The 21,601-nt window shown below is 47.7% G+C and overlaps 1 protein-coding gene across 1 annotated transcript in view; it reads left to right on the top strand.

The window, feature by feature from the left end:
- The first annotated feature begins 1,262 nt into the window (after positions 1-1,262).
- Positions 1,263-21,601, top strand: part of PHF19 (PHD finger protein 19) — a 28,542-nt gene continuing 8,203 nt past the window's right edge. The window contains exons 1-11 of the mRNA XM_063144794.1: positions 1,263-1,344; positions 7,255-7,449; positions 10,960-11,041; positions 13,116-13,211; positions 14,213-14,313; positions 16,010-16,158; positions 17,441-17,536; positions 18,762-18,830; positions 19,517-19,637; positions 20,574-20,641; positions 20,761-20,931. Coding sequence (XP_063000864.1) covers positions 7,270-7,449; positions 10,960-11,041; positions 13,116-13,211; positions 14,213-14,313; positions 16,010-16,158; positions 17,441-17,536; positions 18,762-18,830; positions 19,517-19,637; positions 20,574-20,641; positions 20,761-20,931 — 1,133 coding nt within the window. The 5' untranslated portion in view covers positions 1,263-1,344; positions 7,255-7,269. The remainder of the gene's footprint in view (positions 1,345-7,254; positions 7,450-10,959; positions 11,042-13,115; positions 13,212-14,212; positions 14,314-16,009; positions 16,159-17,440; positions 17,537-18,761; positions 18,831-19,516; positions 19,638-20,573; positions 20,642-20,760; positions 20,932-21,601) is intronic.

Genomic DNA, 21,601 nt, shown 5'->3' with positions numbered 1-21,601 from the left:
TATCTTTAACAGTTGCGTAGAAAAGGGAATTTCAGCAGGGGCCATTTGTATGCTTGCAGCACCTGGTGAAATTCCCTATTCATCACATTAGTTAAAGCTGCAGGAGCCCTGCCTAGCATGACCAGATACAAAACAGGGCAGGGCTCCTGCAGCTTCAACTGTTGTGATGCAGAGAGAATTTCACCAGGTGCTGCACACATACAAACGGCACTTGCTGAAATTCCCTTTTCTACACAGCTGTTAAAGTTACAGGAGCCCTGTCCTTCTTTTCATAGAATCATAGAATAGTAGAGTTGGAAGGGGCCTATAAGGCCATCAAGTCCTACCCCCAGCTCAATACAGGAATCCACCCTAAAGCATCCCTGACAGATGGTTGTCCAGCTGCCTCTTGTGTGGGACAGCCCACAACCTCCTTAGGTAACTGGTTCTATTGTCGTACTGCTCTAACAGTCAGGAAGTTTTTCCTGATGTCCAGCTGGAATCTGGCTTTCTTTAACTTGAGCCTGTTATTCCGTGTCCTGCACTCTGGGAGGATCGAGAAGAGATCCCGGCCCTAATCTATGTGACAACCTTTCAAGTATTTGAAAAGTGCTATCATGTCTCCCCTCCATCTTCTCTTCTCCAGGCTAAACATACCCAGTTCTTTCAGTCTCTCTTCATAGGGCTTTGTTTCCAGACCCCTGGTTGCCCTCCTCTCTGAACACGCTTTTAATATGGTCACCCTAGGTATACTGCCCCTGAACATGGAGGTTCGGCCACTGACTGCGCGTTCCCACCACTCCCCTGCCTACTCCTTATTCTCTCTCCCCCCCCCCCCCCCCGAAGTTTTCTCTCACCCTCTTTAGCTCGGAGGTTCTTCCGCGCGGGTCTTGGGAGGCGGATCCAGCCCGATCCTTGGTAGTGCAACCCAGGCGAGGGCGGGCTGTGCGCCGCCAGCAGGATGAAGCCCAGAGGAGGAGTCAGGCAGGGAGGGGGGGCTTGCGGCGCTAATTACATAAGCAAAACGCAAATAATTCGCGGGAAAAAGAGTAAAAAAAAAAAAAGGAAAAAAAAAAAGATGGCGCCCCGCCGCATCTTCAGCCTTCCGAGTTTGCAGCCGCCGCCCGAGGGACAGCAACGGGGACCTTTATGAGCAGGACAGCAGCTGGGGGTCACATGGGGGGCAGGAGTAGGGCATCTGCTTTGTGAGCCCACCCCATCCCGGGCTGGGGGCTGCTCTCAGAAGTCCGATCGGTAGCGGTTCCCCCCCCCTTTTGGTATCCCCCCCCCTTTCCATCTCTTCGTAATGAAGCGAGGCAGCAGCTAATCCCGCAAGATAAGAAATCGTCGGGATAGAGCGACTCGGTAAGGGGGCATCCGTGCATGGGGGGGGGGGGAGGGGGGCGGAGAGGAGTGTCAACCGGCGAGCCGGTTAGCAAAGAAACCTGGGCTTAAAAGTAACTTGGAAGTGCAAGAGGGAACTTCTTTTATCTTCTTTTTCTGAGTTTAGAAAATATTGCGGGCATTTCCACACCTTGCAAAAGAAACGAACCTCGAATGTCCCAATAATGTGTCAAGTCTTTTTAAAAAGTTATTTTTGGTGGACGGAGGGGTGGGGGGGGAGGAGGAGGAGGGGGCGCAACGCGGTGACATTTCTGGGCTTTATTTAAAAAGTTGAACTCGACCAGATCTCCTTCCGAGTAAACGTACCTAAGATCTCCCTCCTCCTGTTAACATTGCAAGCCCAGGCATGGTAGCTTGGGAGTCAGGGGCTGTGTTCGGACGACACGTTAATCAACGGTTGTTTTCCATTTTGTGCCTATCCACCCACGCCTCGGTTGATTAGCGTGTCGTCCGAACACAGCCCCTGCCTCATCAGACTCCAGGGAGGCTTACTTCTGAGTAAGCACGCCTAGGATCGCAAGCTTAAGTTATTCCCTTACCCCATTCCACCTCCCCACCCCACCCCGCCAGTACAAACCTAGGTAGGCTTACTTGGGAGTAAGCCCCATTGAACCCAGTGCGACTTACTTCCAAGTAGACAGGCGTAGGATCGGGTCGCATGAAGGGGTGGGGGAGAAAGAGGAGGGGGGGGAACAAACCCGCTGCCTTTCAAAAACGAAAGTAACCACGTTTGTGGAATTTGGGGCGGGGGAGATGATCCAGAGCCCTGTGATTTGTTAGGTTGAAGTTTGCAAAGTGTTGGAGGCTGGTGGGTGAGGGAAGAAATGTATGTATACGAACCCAGGGTGTGTGTGTGTGTGTGAAGATCTCATGTAAAGATAGTTATTAAAATAAAATAAAATAACCCAAGAGAGATCCGATCCTGCACATACACGATAATTGAGAGGGGGTGTATATCTTAACTGCAGATATAATGTATTTCTCTGTATGATGCACTTTTTCTCTGAACTGCATCCTTTTCCTCTTGGCCGCTGGAGAGGTTTGCCTCTTTCGCTTTGACTAGGAGACAGTTCGTGTGTTGTTAACACCCCTCTTTCACCCCCACCTGGCCTAAAATGGATTTTTGTGCGTGTCTGGAAATTTTGCACGGAGTTATTTTTGAATCAGCCAATCAGAGCGCAGTGGGTGACCGGCTCTTAGTCAATGACACGCGGGAGATTCTTCTTTTTCAAATTTTCTATTCGTAAAAAGAGGATCTTTAGCTAGGGAGATGATGATGATTACTTACATTTGTATACCGCCCCATAGCCAATGCTGTCTGGGCGGTTTATAAATATATGTGGGTTCCCTTCGGTATAGAGAACACGATCCTGGTAGACCCTCAAAGAGGAGGGGGCAAAATTGCAGGGCACGGAGGTGGTGGTTAATGCATTAATTTCCCTCCCCATACCGGTTTGAAAAATAGGCCTGTCAAAAGAGAATAGAGCGAAATGGAACCTCCCTGTTGAGGCGCAATCTACCTTTGAGCATCAGAGGCCGGGAGGCAAGGAAGCTGCCGTCTAGAAGCTGGGATTATTTGTCCTTCTAAACCAGGGTTGGCCACAGCAGTTCTGCATCCAGGGGGTGCTTTGAGGGCAAGAGTTTGGGGCCAGGATCCAGGGGGGTCGCTTTTATTGGCCCTAAATGCAGATGGCCACATTTCGGAGGAAGTGAAGACCCCACCTTCCCCTCCCCATGGGACTATGACGTCCGGTGTCTAACACTGCTTAACTGCACCGGTGGGCTCCCATTGGCTCCTCCTCTCGCAGAACTGTCAGCTAGCAGCCGCGGCGCCTGCAGCAGAGGGAGAGAGAGATGGGGCAGCGAGGACCACACCATCAGCTCTCCTGAGAGACCAGCTCCATCAGTGGGTCCCTCAGGGCAGGACTTTGGGGGCAGAGGTGCAGGGCCCCACTCAGCAGCATGAGCAAGAGGGCCTCCAAACGCAGCGGGGCTGGCATGTCACATTTTGAAGTAAGTGAAGGAATACCATCTAAAGGGTGGCGGGGTGCGTGTGAGTGTGTGTGTGACTTCCAGGTGACTATTTAAGTCCAGAGCCTAGAATTACCTTACGGCACCACTGTCTTAGGTCACCTTCTACTGAGAATCCTTTTAACGGTAGATGGCGGGTATTGAACCTGGGGTCTTCTTTATGCAAGGCGTGATGGTGGTGCTCAGCTATTGGCTTCCTGTTTGTGAGTTTCCCCTAGAAGCACATGTCAGGCTTCTGTCAGAAACAGGATGTCAAAGTTTTATCAACTGATTCCAGCAGAGTGCTCTAACCTACCTACCTTTCTTTCTTTCTTTCTTTCTTTCTTTCTTTCTTTCTTTCTTTGTCTCTCTCTCTCTCTCTCTCTCTCTCTTTCTTTCTTTCATCAGCTATGATATAAATGGAGCCTCAATGTTCAGAGGCACTCTATCTCTGAATCCCAGTTGCTAGAGGAGAAAGGCAGGGGAGGACTCTTCCGTTTGTGCTCCACTTGTGATCTTCCTGGTCACCGTTGGGGAAAAGGATGCTCAGCTTCCTTTGGTGTGAACTAGCAGCGTTGTTCTTCTAGGTCCTTAATGTAGGATCATATAATTTGACAACGGGGCAAATGGTATTCTATATCAACTGTTGACCTTGGCGTCTTTTGCCTTTTGTGGGGGGGTGGGGGTTCGGGTGAATCAATGTCAAGATGGCATAAAGTAGCTTCCCCCAGCCTGGTGCCCTCCAAAGGCTCTGGACTTCAACTCCTATCAGCCCCTGCCAGAATGGCCAACGGTCAGGGATGCTGGGAGCTGTAGTCCGAAACATCTGAAGGCCGCCAGGTTGGGGAAAGCAAGTGCAGGGTGTCTGCGCTGGGTTCAGGTTTGTTAGAGAGGCTACTCCAAGGCTGCAGGGTGTGGTCCAGGATGGTCCTTCCACACATCAACGGATGTTGGGTACCCCATGGGTGATGCTTTGCACTTGCCCCTTGCCACTGGGCAGAGCATGGGGTGGTGGCAGAAGAGATCAACAAGGGAGGGGGGAAATGTGAGAGCCAGGGCCGGTGCAACTAGGCAGCAGACCTCAGAGGGGCGCAGTACTGCCCTTTAAGGGTCACATTTTTATACAAATTAACTGTTTTCAGGAAAAAAAAAAACACAATAAAAGGAAAATACAATTGTTCAGAAACTCTTCCTGAACAGCTGAATTGAAGTTGGCAATTTTTTGGTGTGTGTGTGTGTGTGTGTGCGTGCAAGTAGCTTGCCTTGCCTAGGGCGCAAAATAGTCTGGCACTGGCCCTGGTGAGAGCCATCGTTGACCCATGGGGATGGGTCACAGCTCCTTGGTAGAACCCCTGAATTTGCGTGCGGAAGGACCCAGGATCAACCCCTGCTGTCCCCAGTTTTAATCAGCAGCAGGCAGCAAGAGATGGGAGGCGCCGGAGATCTGGTGAGCCCCTGCCGGACAGAATGGCCACCAGCGCTGGCCTCGATTGCCCTGACCTGCTTCAAGGCATCCACCTACACGCAAGGGGTGGTGAGGAGGCGAGACACCTGGGGACTGCTGTGTGCGCTTTGTCGGTCCCCTGCTCTACTTCCCAGAGGCTTCTGATATAACCTTGCTGGAATGCTGGGCTTGCAGTCCAACATATCTGGAAGGCACTGGAGTGGGGACACGCAAGGAATTCTGTGCTGCAGCAACAGAACCCACCCTTTGCCTCATCTGTGTGACAGCCCTTCCTCAATGATGTCTGTCCTATCACCTCTTAACTGTCTCTTCTCTAGCTGAGCCTACTCAGCTCCTTCAACCTCCCTTTGTTATGAAGAGCCACAACCACAACGCATATTCTTATTTATATATGTAGGGCTACCATAGGATAGTAGAGTTGGAAGGGGCCTATAAGGCTATTGAGTCCAACCCCCTGCTCAGTGCAGGAATCCACCTTCAAGCATCCCTGATAGATGGCTGTCCAGCTGCCTCTTGAAAGCCTCTAGTGTGGGAGAGCCCACCACCTCCCTAGGTCCTTGGTTTCATCGCCGTACTGCTCTAACACTCAGGAAGTTTTTCCTGACGTCCAGCCGGAATCTGTCTTCCTGTGACTTGAGCCCATTATTCCATGTCCTGCACTCTGGGATGATCATGACTAGATCTTCCTATTTAGTTCAGCCATTTATTCTGAACCATGAGGACTAGGACATTATTTTATTGTTAGAGGAAGGAAAATAGCTCAAATGGTAGAGCTGAGACGGATCCCTGTTTAAAATCCAGCCGGAATCTGGCTTCCTGTAACTTGAGCCCATTATTCCATGTCCTGCACTCTGGGATGTTCAAGAAGACATCCTGACCCTCCTCTGTGTGACCATCTTCCAAGTCTTTGAAGCGTGCTATCATGTCTCCCCTCTGTCTTTTCTTCTCCAGGCTAAACATGCCCAGTTCTTTCACTCTCTCTTCACAGGGCTTTGTTTCCAGGCCCCTGATCATCTTCACAGTCCTCAAAGTGCGTGGTGCTTTAACAAACCCCAGGAGTCTACCATATATAATCTGATCCCAATGTATAGTCTGACATAAGAAGGCAGGAGAAACCGTGGGGAAGACGGTGTGTTTATTTCAGTGACTACGTACTTTGGCGTATTAATCTTATAAACCTACACTTTTGAAAATAAGAACTTTCCTGGGTGGCTTGAAAATTTCCCATTTTGGAAGACCTTCCACCGCACACTGCTGGTGTATCGTATAAAGGGCAGGCCTTCTGAAAAGCACATCGGATGAACTCCAGATCTTGTTCTTGGAAAGCCAAAGGCGGGTCTTGTAGTTTGGAACTGGATGCCAGAGGAAGGACCTCACTCCAGCATCTGCTTAATGAGGAACAGATCCTGCAGCTAAGCGGTGCCAGCTGCTTCACGCCAAACTCAGAGGGCGAAAGCTACTAATGGCTGTCAGAAGACGCAAACTTCGGAACGGGGGGTCTGGTGGCTCCGATGTCAGTGGGGCGGCGAATCCGCTCAAAACTTTAAAGAGCTCTCCAAGGGGATTTGCGACTTGGAGAGCTTCAGAGATCTGACTGGTTCTGACTGAAACCCAGAGTGGATTTACACACACCCCACTGACCTCAGGGCCAACAGCCTCCACTGTTTCGAAAGCTGCCTTGTACAGACCTGGATCGCTAGCTCGGTATGGACGTACACCAGGGCGGTCAGCCATCTTGGGCCGGGGGCATGTTTGGCGTTTTGATCGCTAAGTTAGAGTGACCCTGTGAAAAGGAGGACAGGGCTCCTGTATCTTTAACAGTTGTATTGAAAAGGGAATTTCAGCAGGTGTCATTTGTATAAATGGAGAACCTGGTGAAATTCCCTCTTCATCACAGCAGTTAAAGCTGCCCTCTTTAAAATCTGGTCACTCTAGCATAGCTCCTGCAGCTTTAACTGTGGTGATGAAGAGGGAATTTCACCAGGTTTCCCATTTATACAAACGACACCTGCCGAAATTCCCTTTTCTGTGCAACTGTTAAAGATACAGGAGTCCAAGAGCTTCGGCTATTGGGCAGTATAGAAATGCAATAAATAAATATTTTTTTATATGCTCACCCTAGCTAAGTGCAACCTCCAGTATCGGAGGCAGTAAGCCTATATGCACCAGTTGCTGGGGAACATGGGTGGGAGGGTGCTGTTGCACCGTGTCCTGCTTTGTTGGTTCCTGGTTGACAGCTGGTTGGCCATTGTGTGAACAGGATGCTGGAATAGATGGACCCTTGGTCTGATCCAGCAGGGCATTTCTTATGTTCTTAACTGCCTAAGATCAGCCTTTGCTATTAAAAAAGCCAGATATTAAAAGGAAAGTGTTTCTCCCTTGCGTTGTACCCGCAGCATCCATCAGGGCTCATGGAGAATACCAGCGCCAGGCACGTCTATGCAGCTACTGGACACCTTCAGCAATCAACGGTTGACTCAGCTATCAAGAACCAGTTCAGCCGTCAAGAGCTAATGGTGAAGTTGACAGAAGGGCAGTACGTCTTGTGCCGTTGGACCGACGGGCTCTATTACCTTGGGAAGATTAAGAGGGTAAAGATGGTTTTCTCTCTTTTTAAAACAACTAACAATTTTCCTGCTATGAATTTATTTATTACATTTCTATACCGCCCAATAGCCGGAGCTCTCTGGGCAGTTCACAAAAATTAAAAACATTCAAAGTATAAAACAACAGTATAAAACCATAATATAAAATACAATATAAAAGCTCAACCAGATAAAAACAGCAGCAATGCAAAATTACAAATTTAAAACACCAAGTTAAAATTTATTTATAGACTGTTAAAATGCTGGGAGAATAAAAAGGTCTTCACCTGGCGTCTAAAAGCATATAATGTAGGTGCCAAGCGAACCACCTTAGGGAGCTCATTCCACAGCCGGGGTGCCACAGCAGAGAAGGCCCCGCTCCTGGTAGCCACCTGCCTCACTTCCTTTGGCAGGGGCTCGCGGAGAAGGACCCCTGAGGATGACCTTAGGGTCCGGGCAGGTACATACGGGAGGAGGCGTTCCTTCAGATAGCCTGGCCCCAAGCTGTTTAGGGCTTTAAATGTTAATACCAGCACTTTGAATTGGGTCTGGACCTGGACTGGCAGCCAATGAAGCTGGAAAAGGACTGGCATATTGTGGTCTCGTCGGCCAGTCCCTGTTAGTAAACGGGCTGCCCTGTTTTGTACCAGTTGAAGTTTCTGGACCGTTTTCAAAGGCAGCCCCACGTATAACGCATTGCAGTAATCCAAACGTGAGGTTATCAGAGCATGGATAACTGTAGCTAGGCTATCTCTGTCCAGATAAGGGCGCAGTTGATGTATCAGCCTAAGCTGATAAATGGTGAATGTCCTGTCCTCTTCCTCCTGGTAGGTGCAACAACATGGTTCATTTTTCTTGGGAACCTTTACAAGATAGGTGATTTATGTTCCTATTGGGCATGGGGTTAGGGTCCAATCCAACCCATGTGCAAATGTGTTGAAGACTTGTTGATTTCTATGGGAGAATAAACCACATGCTTATTGTCCCTTCGTTGAAATCTCTCGGATTTAAAATGGCACCCAACGTAATCGCAACTTCTATTTCAAGTTGTTGCTTTCATTTTTTCCCTTTTCTCTTTGTCTCAGGTGTTTTAACTATGTTAAGGTATTTTAAACATGCGTATGTTTTAATAATTTCTCTGCCTTCAGCATAATGATTTAATGATTGTGTTTTTACTGTCTTAAGGATGTCTGCTACTGGGTCTCATTGGGTCTGTGACCGTATAATAAATGATGATTATTTAAAATGGCGCCCTGAGAAGCTGCCATTAAGTTTTATTTTCTCTCTCCTCTGAGTCTTCTGCCCATCTTTCATCTTGGGGCTGGTGGCTGCACTCCCAGCTATGCTTATACCTGGGCACATATGCTTAATATTATTATTAATAATAATAAATAACAGCAACAACAACTTCTGTGTCATACCCAGTGATATTATCAGCCATGGTGTAGCTGTTTTGAAGCTTAGCAAACTTCTATTGCTCCTGGTGTGATGCTCCCATATTTTTTTTATCAGCTATTACAAATATTTCCAGACCGCTCTTCATTCTCATGGATAGCTGGGTGGTCTAAAGTAAATGAGTCACCCAGAATACAAATATAATAAAACAGAAAAACAAGCACCTTCGTAGCAAATAAACCATTACGAGGCAGCTAAAGCAAGCCGACAGAGTAAGTGTAACTGATCGAACAGGCCTGGGTGAATTAAAATTATTTAGACCTGTGACTGGAAGTTTTGTAACGGCAGCCTCGGTCGTGTCTCTGAGGCAGGGGTGGGCAACGTGGAGCCTGCAGCCCATACGCAACCCCTCTGGCTGTCATGTCTAACCCTACTGCCTCTGTTTTGGGAGAAGATGTTTCAGGTAATCAATCAGAATCAGATTCAGAACTAGAAGATGCAGCGCCAGACCCCAGCCAGCCTGTACCAGTGGAGGAGGAAGCTCTCACGGGCGATTCCCCAGCTGGGAGTCAGCCCTCTCGAGAGCTTATCTCCTCAAGGCCAAATCCTACACACTCGGTGGGAAGTGAGCCTTCTTCTGGAGGTGAGCGTCCCGACAAGCTAGCTGATGCTGGGGTCTGCCGGAAGCTAAAATGCACGGAGCGGAAGGAAGGTGTGAGAAAGTCAGTGAGATTACGCCAGAACCTGCTTCCGCACCAGGCTCTCTGAAGTTATGAGCATTTGGGAACGGCTTCCTTTTCTCCTTGATCGGACAATTGACTTGCTTAGTTTGCATAGTTTTGCCTAGGGGGACGTTTCCAAGAGGCTAGACTCGCTTCAGGTAGAAGCGATGTTTATTGCTTAATAAAAGCTTTGTGGATTACTTAGCAGGCCTCCTCATTTGCCTCCCATCGAAAGCAGGAGTGTTCTGAAAAACACGACACTGGCTGGTAGTGGTGGTTGCTTTGCAGCCCACGGCTGCTCCCACGCTGTTGAATTTGCCTCTGAAATTTGGAGGTATGGCAAAAAAAATTTTTTTTCCTTTAAAGCAAGGCATGCAGGGAGCGTTTGCCACGTTGTTGTTGTTGTTGTTGTTTATTATATCTCAAGTAATCAAGCAAGTTCATGCTCCCAGAAGCGTGATTTTGCTTGAAAATAAGGCACACACCAATTTCACTTGAGAACAAGGCATATGCTCCTTCTGCACTTTGTTATAAAAGAAACTTGCAGCTTCTTTGATGCTGTGTTACCGAATTAAGGTGGCAGTGGTAGGGGTCAATGTAGCCTTCTGACCCCCAGAAGTTGCTCTATGGGGAGGGTATTCCAAACTTGGGACTCCGCCACCGAAAAGGTTCTGTTTCAGCAGGCGAGTCCTACTGCAGTGAGGACTGCAATAGGTTCCACAATTCAGGTTGTCCATTAGGGAACTGGTTCACACCAAGGGCTTGGGGCAAGTCAGATTCAGATCTACTCTGACCAAGGAGTATTCAGGGGTTTTTTCCCCCCAGAGAGGCAGGAATAGGAAAAGAGCAGCACCATGGAGAGCTCCAAGCAATGCTGGAGCTCCTATGTTGCTCCATCAAGCAGCAGATAATGACTCAGCCTTAAGTATGATTTTGGTTTCCTTTAGGCTGGTTAGGCCCTGGTCAACTTCTCTATTGATGAAGTCTTCTCCTTTGAAGGGACCTGATATTTTTCAACAGCCTCAGACTGCAACGACACAGAAGTGGTTGTTGCGCTGTGGTGTCTTTGTAACCAGAGTTCAGAATCTGAGCATGGCAACACAGCCTCTTCCAGGCACAGGGGGCTGTTGCTTGGAACCTTCCTGGAGAATTAGGTCCTAAAGAGGTGGAAACCTCATGGCTCAGTTCCAAAACTGAGCGCTCTGCCTGATCCGTTGATTGAGGAACCTCGTCCTCTGGGGAAGAGGAGTTGGGGTCCCGGACTATGACAGCCACGTAACTCACTTTCCCTGAAGAGGGCACTCGGAGAAGGGACTATACACAGTACCAACTCTAAACCGTATGTTAGGACTCTGTTCCTGCAGACTTTCTTACAGTTTTTTTCCCTCCATATTTGCAGGTGAGCGGCTCTAAGCAGAGTTGCCTGGTGACTTTTGAAGACAACTCCAAGTATTGGGTGCTTTGGAAAGACATCCAACATGGTGTGTGGGCCTGCAGACTCTTCCTTCGGCGGGTTCATAGAATCATAGAATAGTAGAGTTGGAAGGGGCCTACAAGGCCATCAAGTCCAACCCCCTGCTCAATGCAGGAATCCACCTTAAAGCATCCCGGACAGATGGTTGTCCAGCTGCCTCTTGAAGGCCTCTAGTGTGGGAGAGCCCACCACCTCCTTAGGTTCTCTGCATCTTTTTCCCAGGCCCAATTTACACACGCGCACAGTGGAACAAGGGAGCCGAATTCTCAGGATGTAGGGCTCCACTTCCAGCTACGAGGTGGGTGGGGGGAGGCCATTTTGGAATGTTGCCTTACGCACAATAAAACACCCTTTAAGTACAAATAAAAAATACCAGCACATTTGCAAGAAAGGCTCCGGACCACACTGCCTGGTGTGCTAAATTTGTAATTACAGGAGCTTTTAGTGCAGCAGAGCATTAAAAAAATGTGATCTCCCATCTGCAGACTGAAGTGGTGCAGTTCCTTCTACCACCCCAGCACAATCCAATGCTAGTATAGATCAGGCCTCAATTGAAGATGAAACCAGAACTTTGCTCTAAAACAGAAGTGGGCTTTTCTTTCTTTCGTCATAAATCCATTCATTCATTCATTCATTCATTTTATTGCCCTTGTCAAGCCAAGAGGCATATTTTTTATTTATTTACAATATTTATATACCACTCCCCATTCAAAATTTCGGAGCAGTGTACAAGATAAAATACAATAAAAAAACAGAATAAAACACCTTAAAAATAGATTTTTGAAAGAAGCAAAATGAAAAGTGAACCGTGGCTGGTCGTTAAGGAAAGGCTTCCTGGAACCGTGACGTTCTCAGGAGGTGTTGAAAGGAATACAAAGTTGGCGCCCACCTGACCTCCAGAGGCAGGGAGTTCCATAGGAGGGGGGGCACCACATTGAAGGCTCTTCCTCTGGTAGACTCCAATTGGACGATAGGTCTATGTAGTTGTTGTTGTGAGGATAAAATAGAGCGCAGGAGGATTATGTAAGCCACCTTGGGTTCTTTGGAGGGAAAATGCGGGATATAAATGCTATTTATTTATTTATTTATTACATTTTTATACCGCCCAATAGCTGAAGCTGTCTGGGCGGTTCACAAAAATTAAAACCATTAAGAACATAATAAAACATCCAACAATCTAAAAACCCAAATACAAAATACAATATAAAAAGCACAACCAGGATAAAACCGCACAGCAGAAATTGATATAGGATTAAAATACAGAATTAAAACAGCAAAGTTTAAATTTAGGGGTTAAAATCCTGAGAAAATAAAAAGGTCTTCAGCTGGTGACGAAAAGAATACAGTGTAGGCGCCAGGTGGACCTCTCTGGGGAGCTCGTTCCACAGCTGGGGTGCCACAGCGGAGAAAGCCCTCCTCCTAGTAGCCACCTGCCTCACTTGCTTTGGCAGGGGGTCATGGAGAAGGGCCCCTGTGGATCATCTTAATGTCCAGGCAGGAACATATGGGAGGAGGCGTTCCTTCAAATAACCTGGCCTCAAGCCGTTTAGGGCTTTGTATGTTAGTACCAGCACTTTGAATCGGGCCTGGACCTGGACTGGCAGCCAATGAAGTTGTAAAAGGACTGGCGTGATGTAATCTCATCGGCCAGTCCCTGTTAGTAACCGTGCTGCCCTGTTTTGTACCAGTTGAAGTTTCTGGACCATTTTCAAAGGCAGCCCCACGTATAACGCATTGCAGTAATCCAAACGAGAGGTTATCAGAGCATGGATCACTGTAGCTAGGCCATCTCTGTCCAGATAAGGGCTCAGTTGGTATATCAGCCTAAGCTGATAAAAGGTGCTCTTTGCCACTGAGTTCACCTGTGCCTCAAATGACAGTTCTGGATCCAAGAGCACCCAAAATAAAAAATATGGCAGGTGTGGGGCCAACCTGGGGCTCTCCAGATGTTTTGGCCTAAAACTCCCATCACCACTCACTGTTGGCTGTGCTGGCTGAGGCCAAAATGTAGCGTAGAACCTGCCCACCCGTCTCCCGAGACACCATGCCAAACTCCGCTGATGCCTTTCTCTCCTTTCCAGCCGGAGTGCCAGGAGAAGAACCAAAGTGCACCATCTGCCTGGGGACGACCACGGCGCCCCTGAATGAGATCTTGATATGCGGGAAGTGTGGCTTGGGTGAGCACAGCGTCCCGGAGGTGCCAGTGGGAGGCCAGGCAGAGGATCCCCTTGCCTTTCGATGAGTCTGACGTGGCCTCCTTCGGGCAGTGCCTGGCCGTGGCCATTGCTGCCTGCTTCTCTTTGGGCCTTTGATTCTGGGCCCCAAAAATTCTGGGCTGGACTTGAATTCAGAACCCCACATTCCCCCCAATGACAGTGTCCTCTGTCCTCTATGACTGGTGCCTTCCTAGGGGAGTTGTGGACGTTTTTCTGAGTTTCGGGGTGTTCCTCGCCTTCCCATCCCTTTTCTCTTTTAGGAGCTGTTTAGATTTCTCTGAGAGCCAGGCTAGACAAGGCACTGAGCAGGCAATTGGGTTTTTGAAAAAGTAAATTGCAGGCAGGAGGAAGGAGAATCTGGATCAAGGTCCTGTTACGGCTCTAACCCTTTGCCCCTCGCTGTGGTCTTTAACCCTTTGGCCCCCATTTGTGGTCCTGATCCAGACTGGGACTCTGGCACAGATGTAGGGAGGCTTTAAACCTTTGCCTGATCCGTGGAGGAGAAACCTCCCAGTGGAGTGGAATAGGAATGTTTTCCCCAGAACAAATTGCAGGCCCGGCCTGCGGGGGACGATGACGGTGGACCATTTCAGGACCGCCATGGGGCTAGAAGGTTAACACCCCCCTGATCCCCCTCCCCACACCAGGATCCCCATCCAGATTCGGGCCCCATGCCTGCCGTTCGCTTTTTCAAAGCCATCAACGCGGTCGCTCGCTGTGTGATTGGCGTTCCGGCTAGTTTCGCCCTAGGCCCGCCCATCCCTCAGAGCTTGCGAGTGGCTTCTTTGCACTGACCGCATCCTGGAATCAGGATGCTTGGAGGGTCCAATGGTACCGGTAGCTTGTTGGGCGTCTGCCGTCTCTGTTCCATTACATTGGGCGGCAGGTCCGCGAGGGGGTGCTTCTCCTGGCCAGTAGTGCTCCGCCTTGTAATTTCTTCGCGCGTTTCTGCCTCCCCTCAGGGTATCACCAGCAGTGTCACATCCCGGTGGTGAGCAGTTGCGAGAGTTCCATGGTGACTCCTTGGTTCTGTCGGAGATGTATCTTTGCCTTGGCTGTGCGGGTGAGTGATGGAATCCAGGCAACGTTTCCTACTGACCAGCCTTCCCTGCAGTGTGCCTTGCTCTGTGGATGCTTCTTTACATTTATTTTTTATTATTATTATTTATTACATTTTTATACCGCCCAATAGCCGAAGCTCTCTGGGCGGTTCACAAAAATTAAAATCATGACAAGCATAAAAACAACCAACAATCTAAAGACACAAATACAAAATACAATATAAAAAGCACAACCAGGATAAAACCACGCAGCAGAAATTGATATAGGTTAAAATACAGACTTAAAACAGCAAAATATAAATTTAAGTTAAATTAGGTGTTAAAATACTGAGAAAATAAAAAAATCTTCAGCTGGCAATGGAAGGAGTACAGTGTAGGCGCCAGGCGGACCTCTCTGGGGAGCTCATTCTACAGCAGAGAAGGCCCTCCTGATAACCACCTGCCTCACTTCCTTTGGCAGGGGCTCATGGAGAAGGACCCCTGAGGATGACCTTAGGGTCCGGGCAGGTACATATGGGAGGAGGCGTTCCTTCAAATAACCTGGCCCCAAGCCGTTTAGGGCTTTGAATTGAGCTACGCATCTCTGTTCTAGTTTTAAAAACTCTGGCTGGGTTTAAGAACGTAAGAAGTGCCCTGATGCTGGATCAGACCAAGGGTCCAGCTAGTCAAGCACTCTTTTCACACAGTGGCCAACCAGCCATCTGCCAAGGATGAACAAGCAGGACATGGTGCAACAGCACCCTCCCACCCATGTTCCCCAGCAACTGGTGCACACAGGCTTACTGCCTTGGATACTAGAGATAGCACACAACCATCAGGGCTAGTAGCCATGGATAGCCTTCGCCTCCAGGAATTTATCCAACCCCCTTTTGAAGCCATCCAGATTGGTGGCCATCACTGCATCTTGTGGTAGTGAGTTCCATAATTTAACTATGCGCTGTGTGAAGAAGTCCTTCATAGAATCATACAATAGTAGAGTTGGAAGGGGCCTAGAAGGCCATCGAGTCCAACCCCCTGCTCAACGCAAGAATCCACCCTAAAGCATACCTGACAGATGGTTGTCCAGCTGCCTCTTGAAGGCCTCTAGTGTGGGAGAGCCCACAACCTCCCTAGGTAACTGGTTCCATTGTCGTGCTGCTCTAACAGTCAGGAAGTTTTTCCTGATGTCCAGCCGGAATCTGGCTTCCTGTAACTTGAGCCCGCTATTCCGTGTCCTGCGCTCTGGGAGGATCGAGAAGAGATCCTGGCCCTCCTCTGTGTGACAACCTTTCAAGTCTTTGAAGAGTGCTATCATGTCTCCCCTCAATCTTCTCTTCTCCAGGCTAAACATGCCCAGTTGTTTCAGTCTCTCTTCATAGGGCTTTGTTTCCAGACCCCTGATCATCCTGGTTGCCCTGCGTCTCCCACCAATCAGCTTCATGGGATGACCCCGGGTTCTAGTATTTTGAGAGAGGGAGAAAGATGTTTATTGTCTTCATTTATTGATGATGTTACCACTCCTCGTTAGCCACTGAGATTTCTTTTCCAAACAGAAACGTGGGAATTAAAAAAAGAAGAAAAAGATTGGAAATAAATAAAAGGGGACCTAAACAAATGTATGGATTCATCCACCTTGCTCTTTGTATGAAAACGTTTCCCTTTGACGGAATCTGGTGTGTGTGTTTTTTGGCCTTATTTGCGCTGTTGTTGCTTTCACAGAAAGGTGGGGCCCTAAGAAAAGGTGCCATCGCAAGGACGCTACAGATGGTCAAGATGGTGCTGTCCTATAACCCGGAGCAACTGGAATGGGACTCCCCCCACAGAACCAACCAGCAGCAGTGTTACTGCTACTGTGGCGGCCCTGGCGAGTAAGACAAATTGAATGGAGCTGGGAAGCGAAACAAAGATGGCGGTTGGGTGGTCATTGGACAGCCGGGATGGAATCTATGCTGCCTTTCTTTCCCATGGATTTGTCCTCTTCTATTTTGGTTTGGGAAGACGTGAAACCAGAAATAGGGGTGGGTTTGCGATCCGCTTCAATCTGTTTTGAAAATCTGTTTTAGCTGTCCTGGCTCCTGCTTTAAGGGACCCTGGGAATCGTGATTCCCTCATTTTCCTCAATCACCTTGTGAAGTTAGTGTTCCTAGTGTGTTTCTTTTTGCTTAGTTTTAACTTTTACAATTTGCAAACTGCTCTTTGTCCACGAGGGCTCCGTGAGGAGTGTACACAATATTACACTAATAACAATAAGAGCAGTAAAATTACAAGGTAAAAGGCATCAAAACTATACAGTCAGCAAGCAAACAAGTTAATCACTAAAATATATATATTAAAGTGCCCGAAAAAAACGGGTGTTTCGTTTTGGTGCTGAAAAGAAAGCAAGGTCACGCCCATTGTGATTTCCCTTAGGTGGACATTCTGAAGTTAGGGTGCCACCACAGAGAAGACTCTCCCTTTTGTAACTACATAATTTCTTTCTCCCACAAATGGTCCTCTGAAGAGGTCGTGGAGGTGGGGATAATGGTTAAATTGTTTTCAAGCTGGTTTAAATCGGTCGAGTAAATAGGACCTTGAATTTGGGGTGGGGATGGTTGTCCTTCTGAAATGTAACATCTCTTATTTATTTATTTATTTATTTATTTATTCATTTCATTTATATACCGCCCCATAGCTGAAGCTCTCTGGGCGGTTTACAAAAATTAAAAACAGTGAACATTAAAAACAAACATACAAAATTTTAAAACCATCAAAAGCATAAAAACAACAATATCCATTTAAAACAACTATTCTGGGGTCAGTTAAGAAACTCAGCGTACGTTGTTAACTGCCTGGGAGAAGAGAAAAGACTTGACCTGGCGCCGAAAAGATAACAACGTTGGCGCCAGGCGAGCTTCATTGGGGAGATCATTCCATAATTGGGGGGCCACCACTGAAAAGGCCCCCTTGTTGCCATCCTCCGAGCTTTCCTCGGAGTAGGCACTCGGAGGAAGACCTTAGATGTTGAGCGTAGTGTACTGGTAGGTTCATATTGGGAGAGGTGTTCCGTCAGGTATTGTGGTCCCAAGCTGTGTAAGGCTACATTTCCCTCGCACACCCCACACAAGGACGTTCTTCATCCTCATTCCAACCTTGTTTTTTGGTCTCCTGCAGATGGTACCTGAAGATGCTGCAATGCTACCATTGCCGACAGTGGTTCCACGAGGCCTGCACTCAATGCCTCAGTGATCCGATGCTGTTTGGAGATCGGTAGGTACTTCTGCCCTCGCCAATCTGGCATGCAGAACTGCTCTGTTAAGAACTGGTAAAGTGAGATCAAGTGGAATCTCCTCAGCGTGTTGAACGTGGCCAGCCTGATGCACCTGGGTACCCCACCAGCAGACCCAAAAAAAGTCCTGCTTATCTTCATCTGCTTATCTCCATTGTTTCATAGAATCATAGAATCGTAGAATAGCAGAGTTGGAAGGGGCCTACAAGGCCATCGAGTCCAACCCCCTGCTCAATGCAGGAATCCACCCTAAAGCATCTCTGACAGATGGTTGTCCACCTGCCTCTTGAAGGCCTCTAGTGTGGGAGAGCCCACCACCTCCCTAGGTCATTGGATCCATTGTTGTATTGCTCTAACAGTCAGGTCACTCAGATCTCTCTGGTCTAAATCATGAAATCATTGAGTTGGAAGGGGCCTGTAAAGCCATCGGGTCCAACCCCCTGCTCAATGCAGGAATCCCCCTTAAAGCATCCCTGGCCGATGACTGTCCAGCTGCCTCCTGAAGGCCTCTGGTGTGGGAGAGCCCATCACCTCCCTAGGGAACTGATTCCATTGTACTGCTCTAACAGTCAAGGAGTTGGTCCCCTGAGATAGGCTGTACAGCACCATGTACATTGATGGTGCTATATAAATAAATAAATAAATAAATAATAATAATAATAATAATAATAATAATAATAATAATAATAGGCGGGCTCCATTCCGAATCATTCTGGCTCTTGATAGAGGGCTACGCTCCCTCCATCTGTTTAAATGTATTTAAGTATTTAAAAAATGAGTTGCTGCTGCTGCTGATATTATTAATAATAATATCATCATCATTTCCATCTCTTTTCCCGCTCATGGCGTTTTTTCAAGGCAGACATGATGGGCTTTGGCAGGTCATGCTGTCTTTTACTGATTCAGGAATTTCCTGACAATTGAGCATGTTTTAAGTATGACATCATCATCATTATTGTTCTTGTTTATTTCATTTCTATACCGACCAATAGCCAAAGCTCTCTGGGCAGTTCACAATTTCCCAGAGTTCGGGGTGGGGAAACCGCAGCTTGGTTTACAAATGCAATTGCAAGTTGAGTCGGGCGGGGAAGTGGGTGTCCGACAAAACGGCGGACATCCCTGTCTGCAACTTCAGCTCTTGCATATTGATTCTTTTGCTCACCTGAAATAAATAAATAATTTCCTGCCTTTGGTTTTATCTTTCAGATTTTATGTTTTCTATTGCTCGGTGTGTAACCAGGGCCCAGAGTACATCAAGCGTTTGCCCTTGAGATGGTAAGGGACCTTCAACAAAATGTTGCAGTGTGGATATCTAGCTGTTCCGTTCTCTTCTCCCTGCTCTTCCACCCCTGCTTTTCTCTCACCCAGTCAGCCAGAATTGCATGGCCAGTGAACATGCTCAGCCTTCATTGCACTGTTTTGGGGTCCCTCTCCCTTGATGATCCCACCTTTTTTCCCTACTGCAAACTATAGGGATTCCCCCTCATGTGCATCTGTTTCATTGGAAATAGAGGGAATTCTGCTTCCAAAACTCATCATCATCATCATCATCAAAAAATTATTTCTAATTTTTGCTTGGCTTCTCCAACAACTGGGAGCACCTACTGTAAATAATCACCAATAAGCCAGAATTCTCAGCAATTCTGGCTGAGAGTTTAGTCCAAATGTAGCCGATTATGCCCCTGTTGCATGGAGAATCCAACACAGAATATGTAGCATCAAGCTGCAGAAGATCTGTCTTTCTTACAGTTTAGGAACAATGTTTCTTTTCTGTAAGAGTGAAACACAAGCTACTCCACCGCTGGATTAAAATTTGACAGTATTGCTATTTGCTAGGATCTGCAAGATAACATTGTCTCAGGGTCCATGGGCCATCTCCTGGCCTCATCTGATGTAAAAACTGCACAAATTCTAGGTCTGCAAAGGTCTCAGTGATTCTGGTTCCCTCTGTGCACACGCAGGGTCGACGTTGTCCATCTTGTGCTCTACAACTTGGGTGTTCAGAGTAAGAAGAAATACTTTGACTTTGAGGAAATCTTAGCCTTTGTCAATCACCACTGGGACCCTTTGCAGCTTGGGAAGGTATGTCGTCACGCTGTCAAATCCTTCGAAGAACGGTATGTGGATGGTTTGGGTGCTTTGCTGATTTCCGCCGGGAGGTTTAGCAAATTGGAAGTTGAAACTTGGACTCCCTCTTGTGGTCCTGGGATGAATAAGCACTCCAAGGAGGATGACTTTGTAAGTTGCCATTTCCACCCTCCCGCCCATAGAATCATAGAATAGCAGAGTTGGAAGGGGCCTACAAGGCCATCGAGTCCACCCCCTGCTCAACACAGGAATCCACCCTAAAGCATCCCTGACAGATGGTTGTCCAGCTGCCTCTTGAAGGCCTCTAGTGTGGGAGAAGAGCCCACCACCTCCCTAGGTCATTGGTTCCATTGCCGTACTGCTCTAACAGTCGGGAAGTTTTTCCTGATGTCCAGCCAGAATCTGGCTTCCTGTAACTTGAGCCCATTATTCCATGTCCTGCACTCTGGGAGGATCGCGACTAGATCTTCCTATTTAGTTCAGCCGTTTATTCTGAACCATGAGGACTAGAACATTATTTTATTGTTAGAGGAAGGACAATAGCTCAAGTGGTAGAGCTGAGACGGATTCCTGTCTAAAATCCTGGAAAGCCGCTGCCAGTCAGTGGGCAATGCTGAGTTGGATGCCCTGATTCGATGTAAGGCAGTTTCATACCCAGTAGAGCTGTTCTTATGGGTCTGTTGCTGGCTAATAGCCTCAAGAGCCCAATAAATGGGAGTCTCGTGCGGCCAATTGCTGAGCAAGAGATGCCAGGACAATTGGGAACCGGCTGTCATGCATTGCTAGTAAGCTTCCAGACCTCTGACCAGATGAGGAAATTGAATGCCGGACTAGACGAACCGAACCGTTGACTTGATTCAGCACAGACGTTCTTAGGTCTCCTTAAGAATCCAGATGTGCACCGATCTTGTCTCAAATTCTTCTTCCCAGTTGACTGCTACCCCTGTGGCGGAGCGAGGTCCTCATCTCCTGGATGCTTTAAACAGCTACAAAAGCAGGTGAGAGTGGTCCAACACATCTGGAGGGCTCCAGGTTTGGGAAGGTCAATCTAGTCCAGCTGCATGCCATTGCTTTTCCAGCCTAGCGGATCCCGAGTTTCCTTTCTGCTACCTTTCAGGTTTCTTTGCGGGAAGGAAATCAAGAAGAAGAAATGCATTTTTCGCTTGCGGATTCGGGTCCCGCCCAATCCGCCGAGCAAACTCCTGCCTGAGAAGATCCCAGGACTGGTCGACGGCAAAGCTTCTGAGGCGAAGAAAAGAGGGAGGCTCAAGTATTCCCATAAAAGCAGGTCTGCCTCCAGGCAAGGACACTGGGTTTGATTTCTCTCTCTCTCTCTCTCTCTCTCTGTGAGCTTCATCCCACGTACCTGTTTCCCTCGAATTATCCCTACAGCGCTAAGCTGTCGCTGTTATTGCTACTGCATGGCTAGATCCTTTGCATACCAGGAAATGGATTTAAGGGGGGGAAATGTAAATTTTTTAATTAAAAATCAATGGATGACCCAATCTGATTCAAATTGGGTATGCTTAAAGCCCTCCTTAAGATCTATTACTGTGCCAATGTTGATGTCTTTATCTTTAATGCTTACGCAGATGTAAGCATTTCTTTAATTTTTCTTCAAATCCTGCTCCTGCGCCCCAGTGGCCGCTTGGAAAACAACAAATGATACGCTGGAAAACTACTAGCAAAATACGGCGAGGCTTTTGCCTTTGAAGCACAATTAAAGCAGGATGCGTGGGAGTACTTCAGAATAAAAGCAGATTATAAGATGGAAAACTTTGGAGTCGTTTGCACGCAATTCGCAGTGATTGCACAGTATAACACTGGTGTGATAAAGCTCTAAGTGTATGTGTGTTCAAGAAGGTTTCATGGGGGCTTCCCCTGTTTATCCTCACAACAGTCCTGTGACATAGTTTTGGCTGGGCCTAAGTGACCCATTGAGCTTCAAGGCTTGAGTG

The sequence above is a fragment of the Elgaria multicarinata genome, chromosome 19 (assembly GCF_023053635.1).
Source record: "Elgaria multicarinata webbii isolate HBS135686 ecotype San Diego chromosome 19, rElgMul1.1.pri, whole genome shotgun sequence".
Lineage (NCBI taxonomy): Eukaryota > Metazoa > Chordata > Lepidosauria > Squamata > Anguidae > Elgaria > Elgaria multicarinata.
The sequence above is the reverse complement of the archived record's forward strand: the minus strand, read 5'-3'. Positions and strand labels throughout refer to the sequence as shown.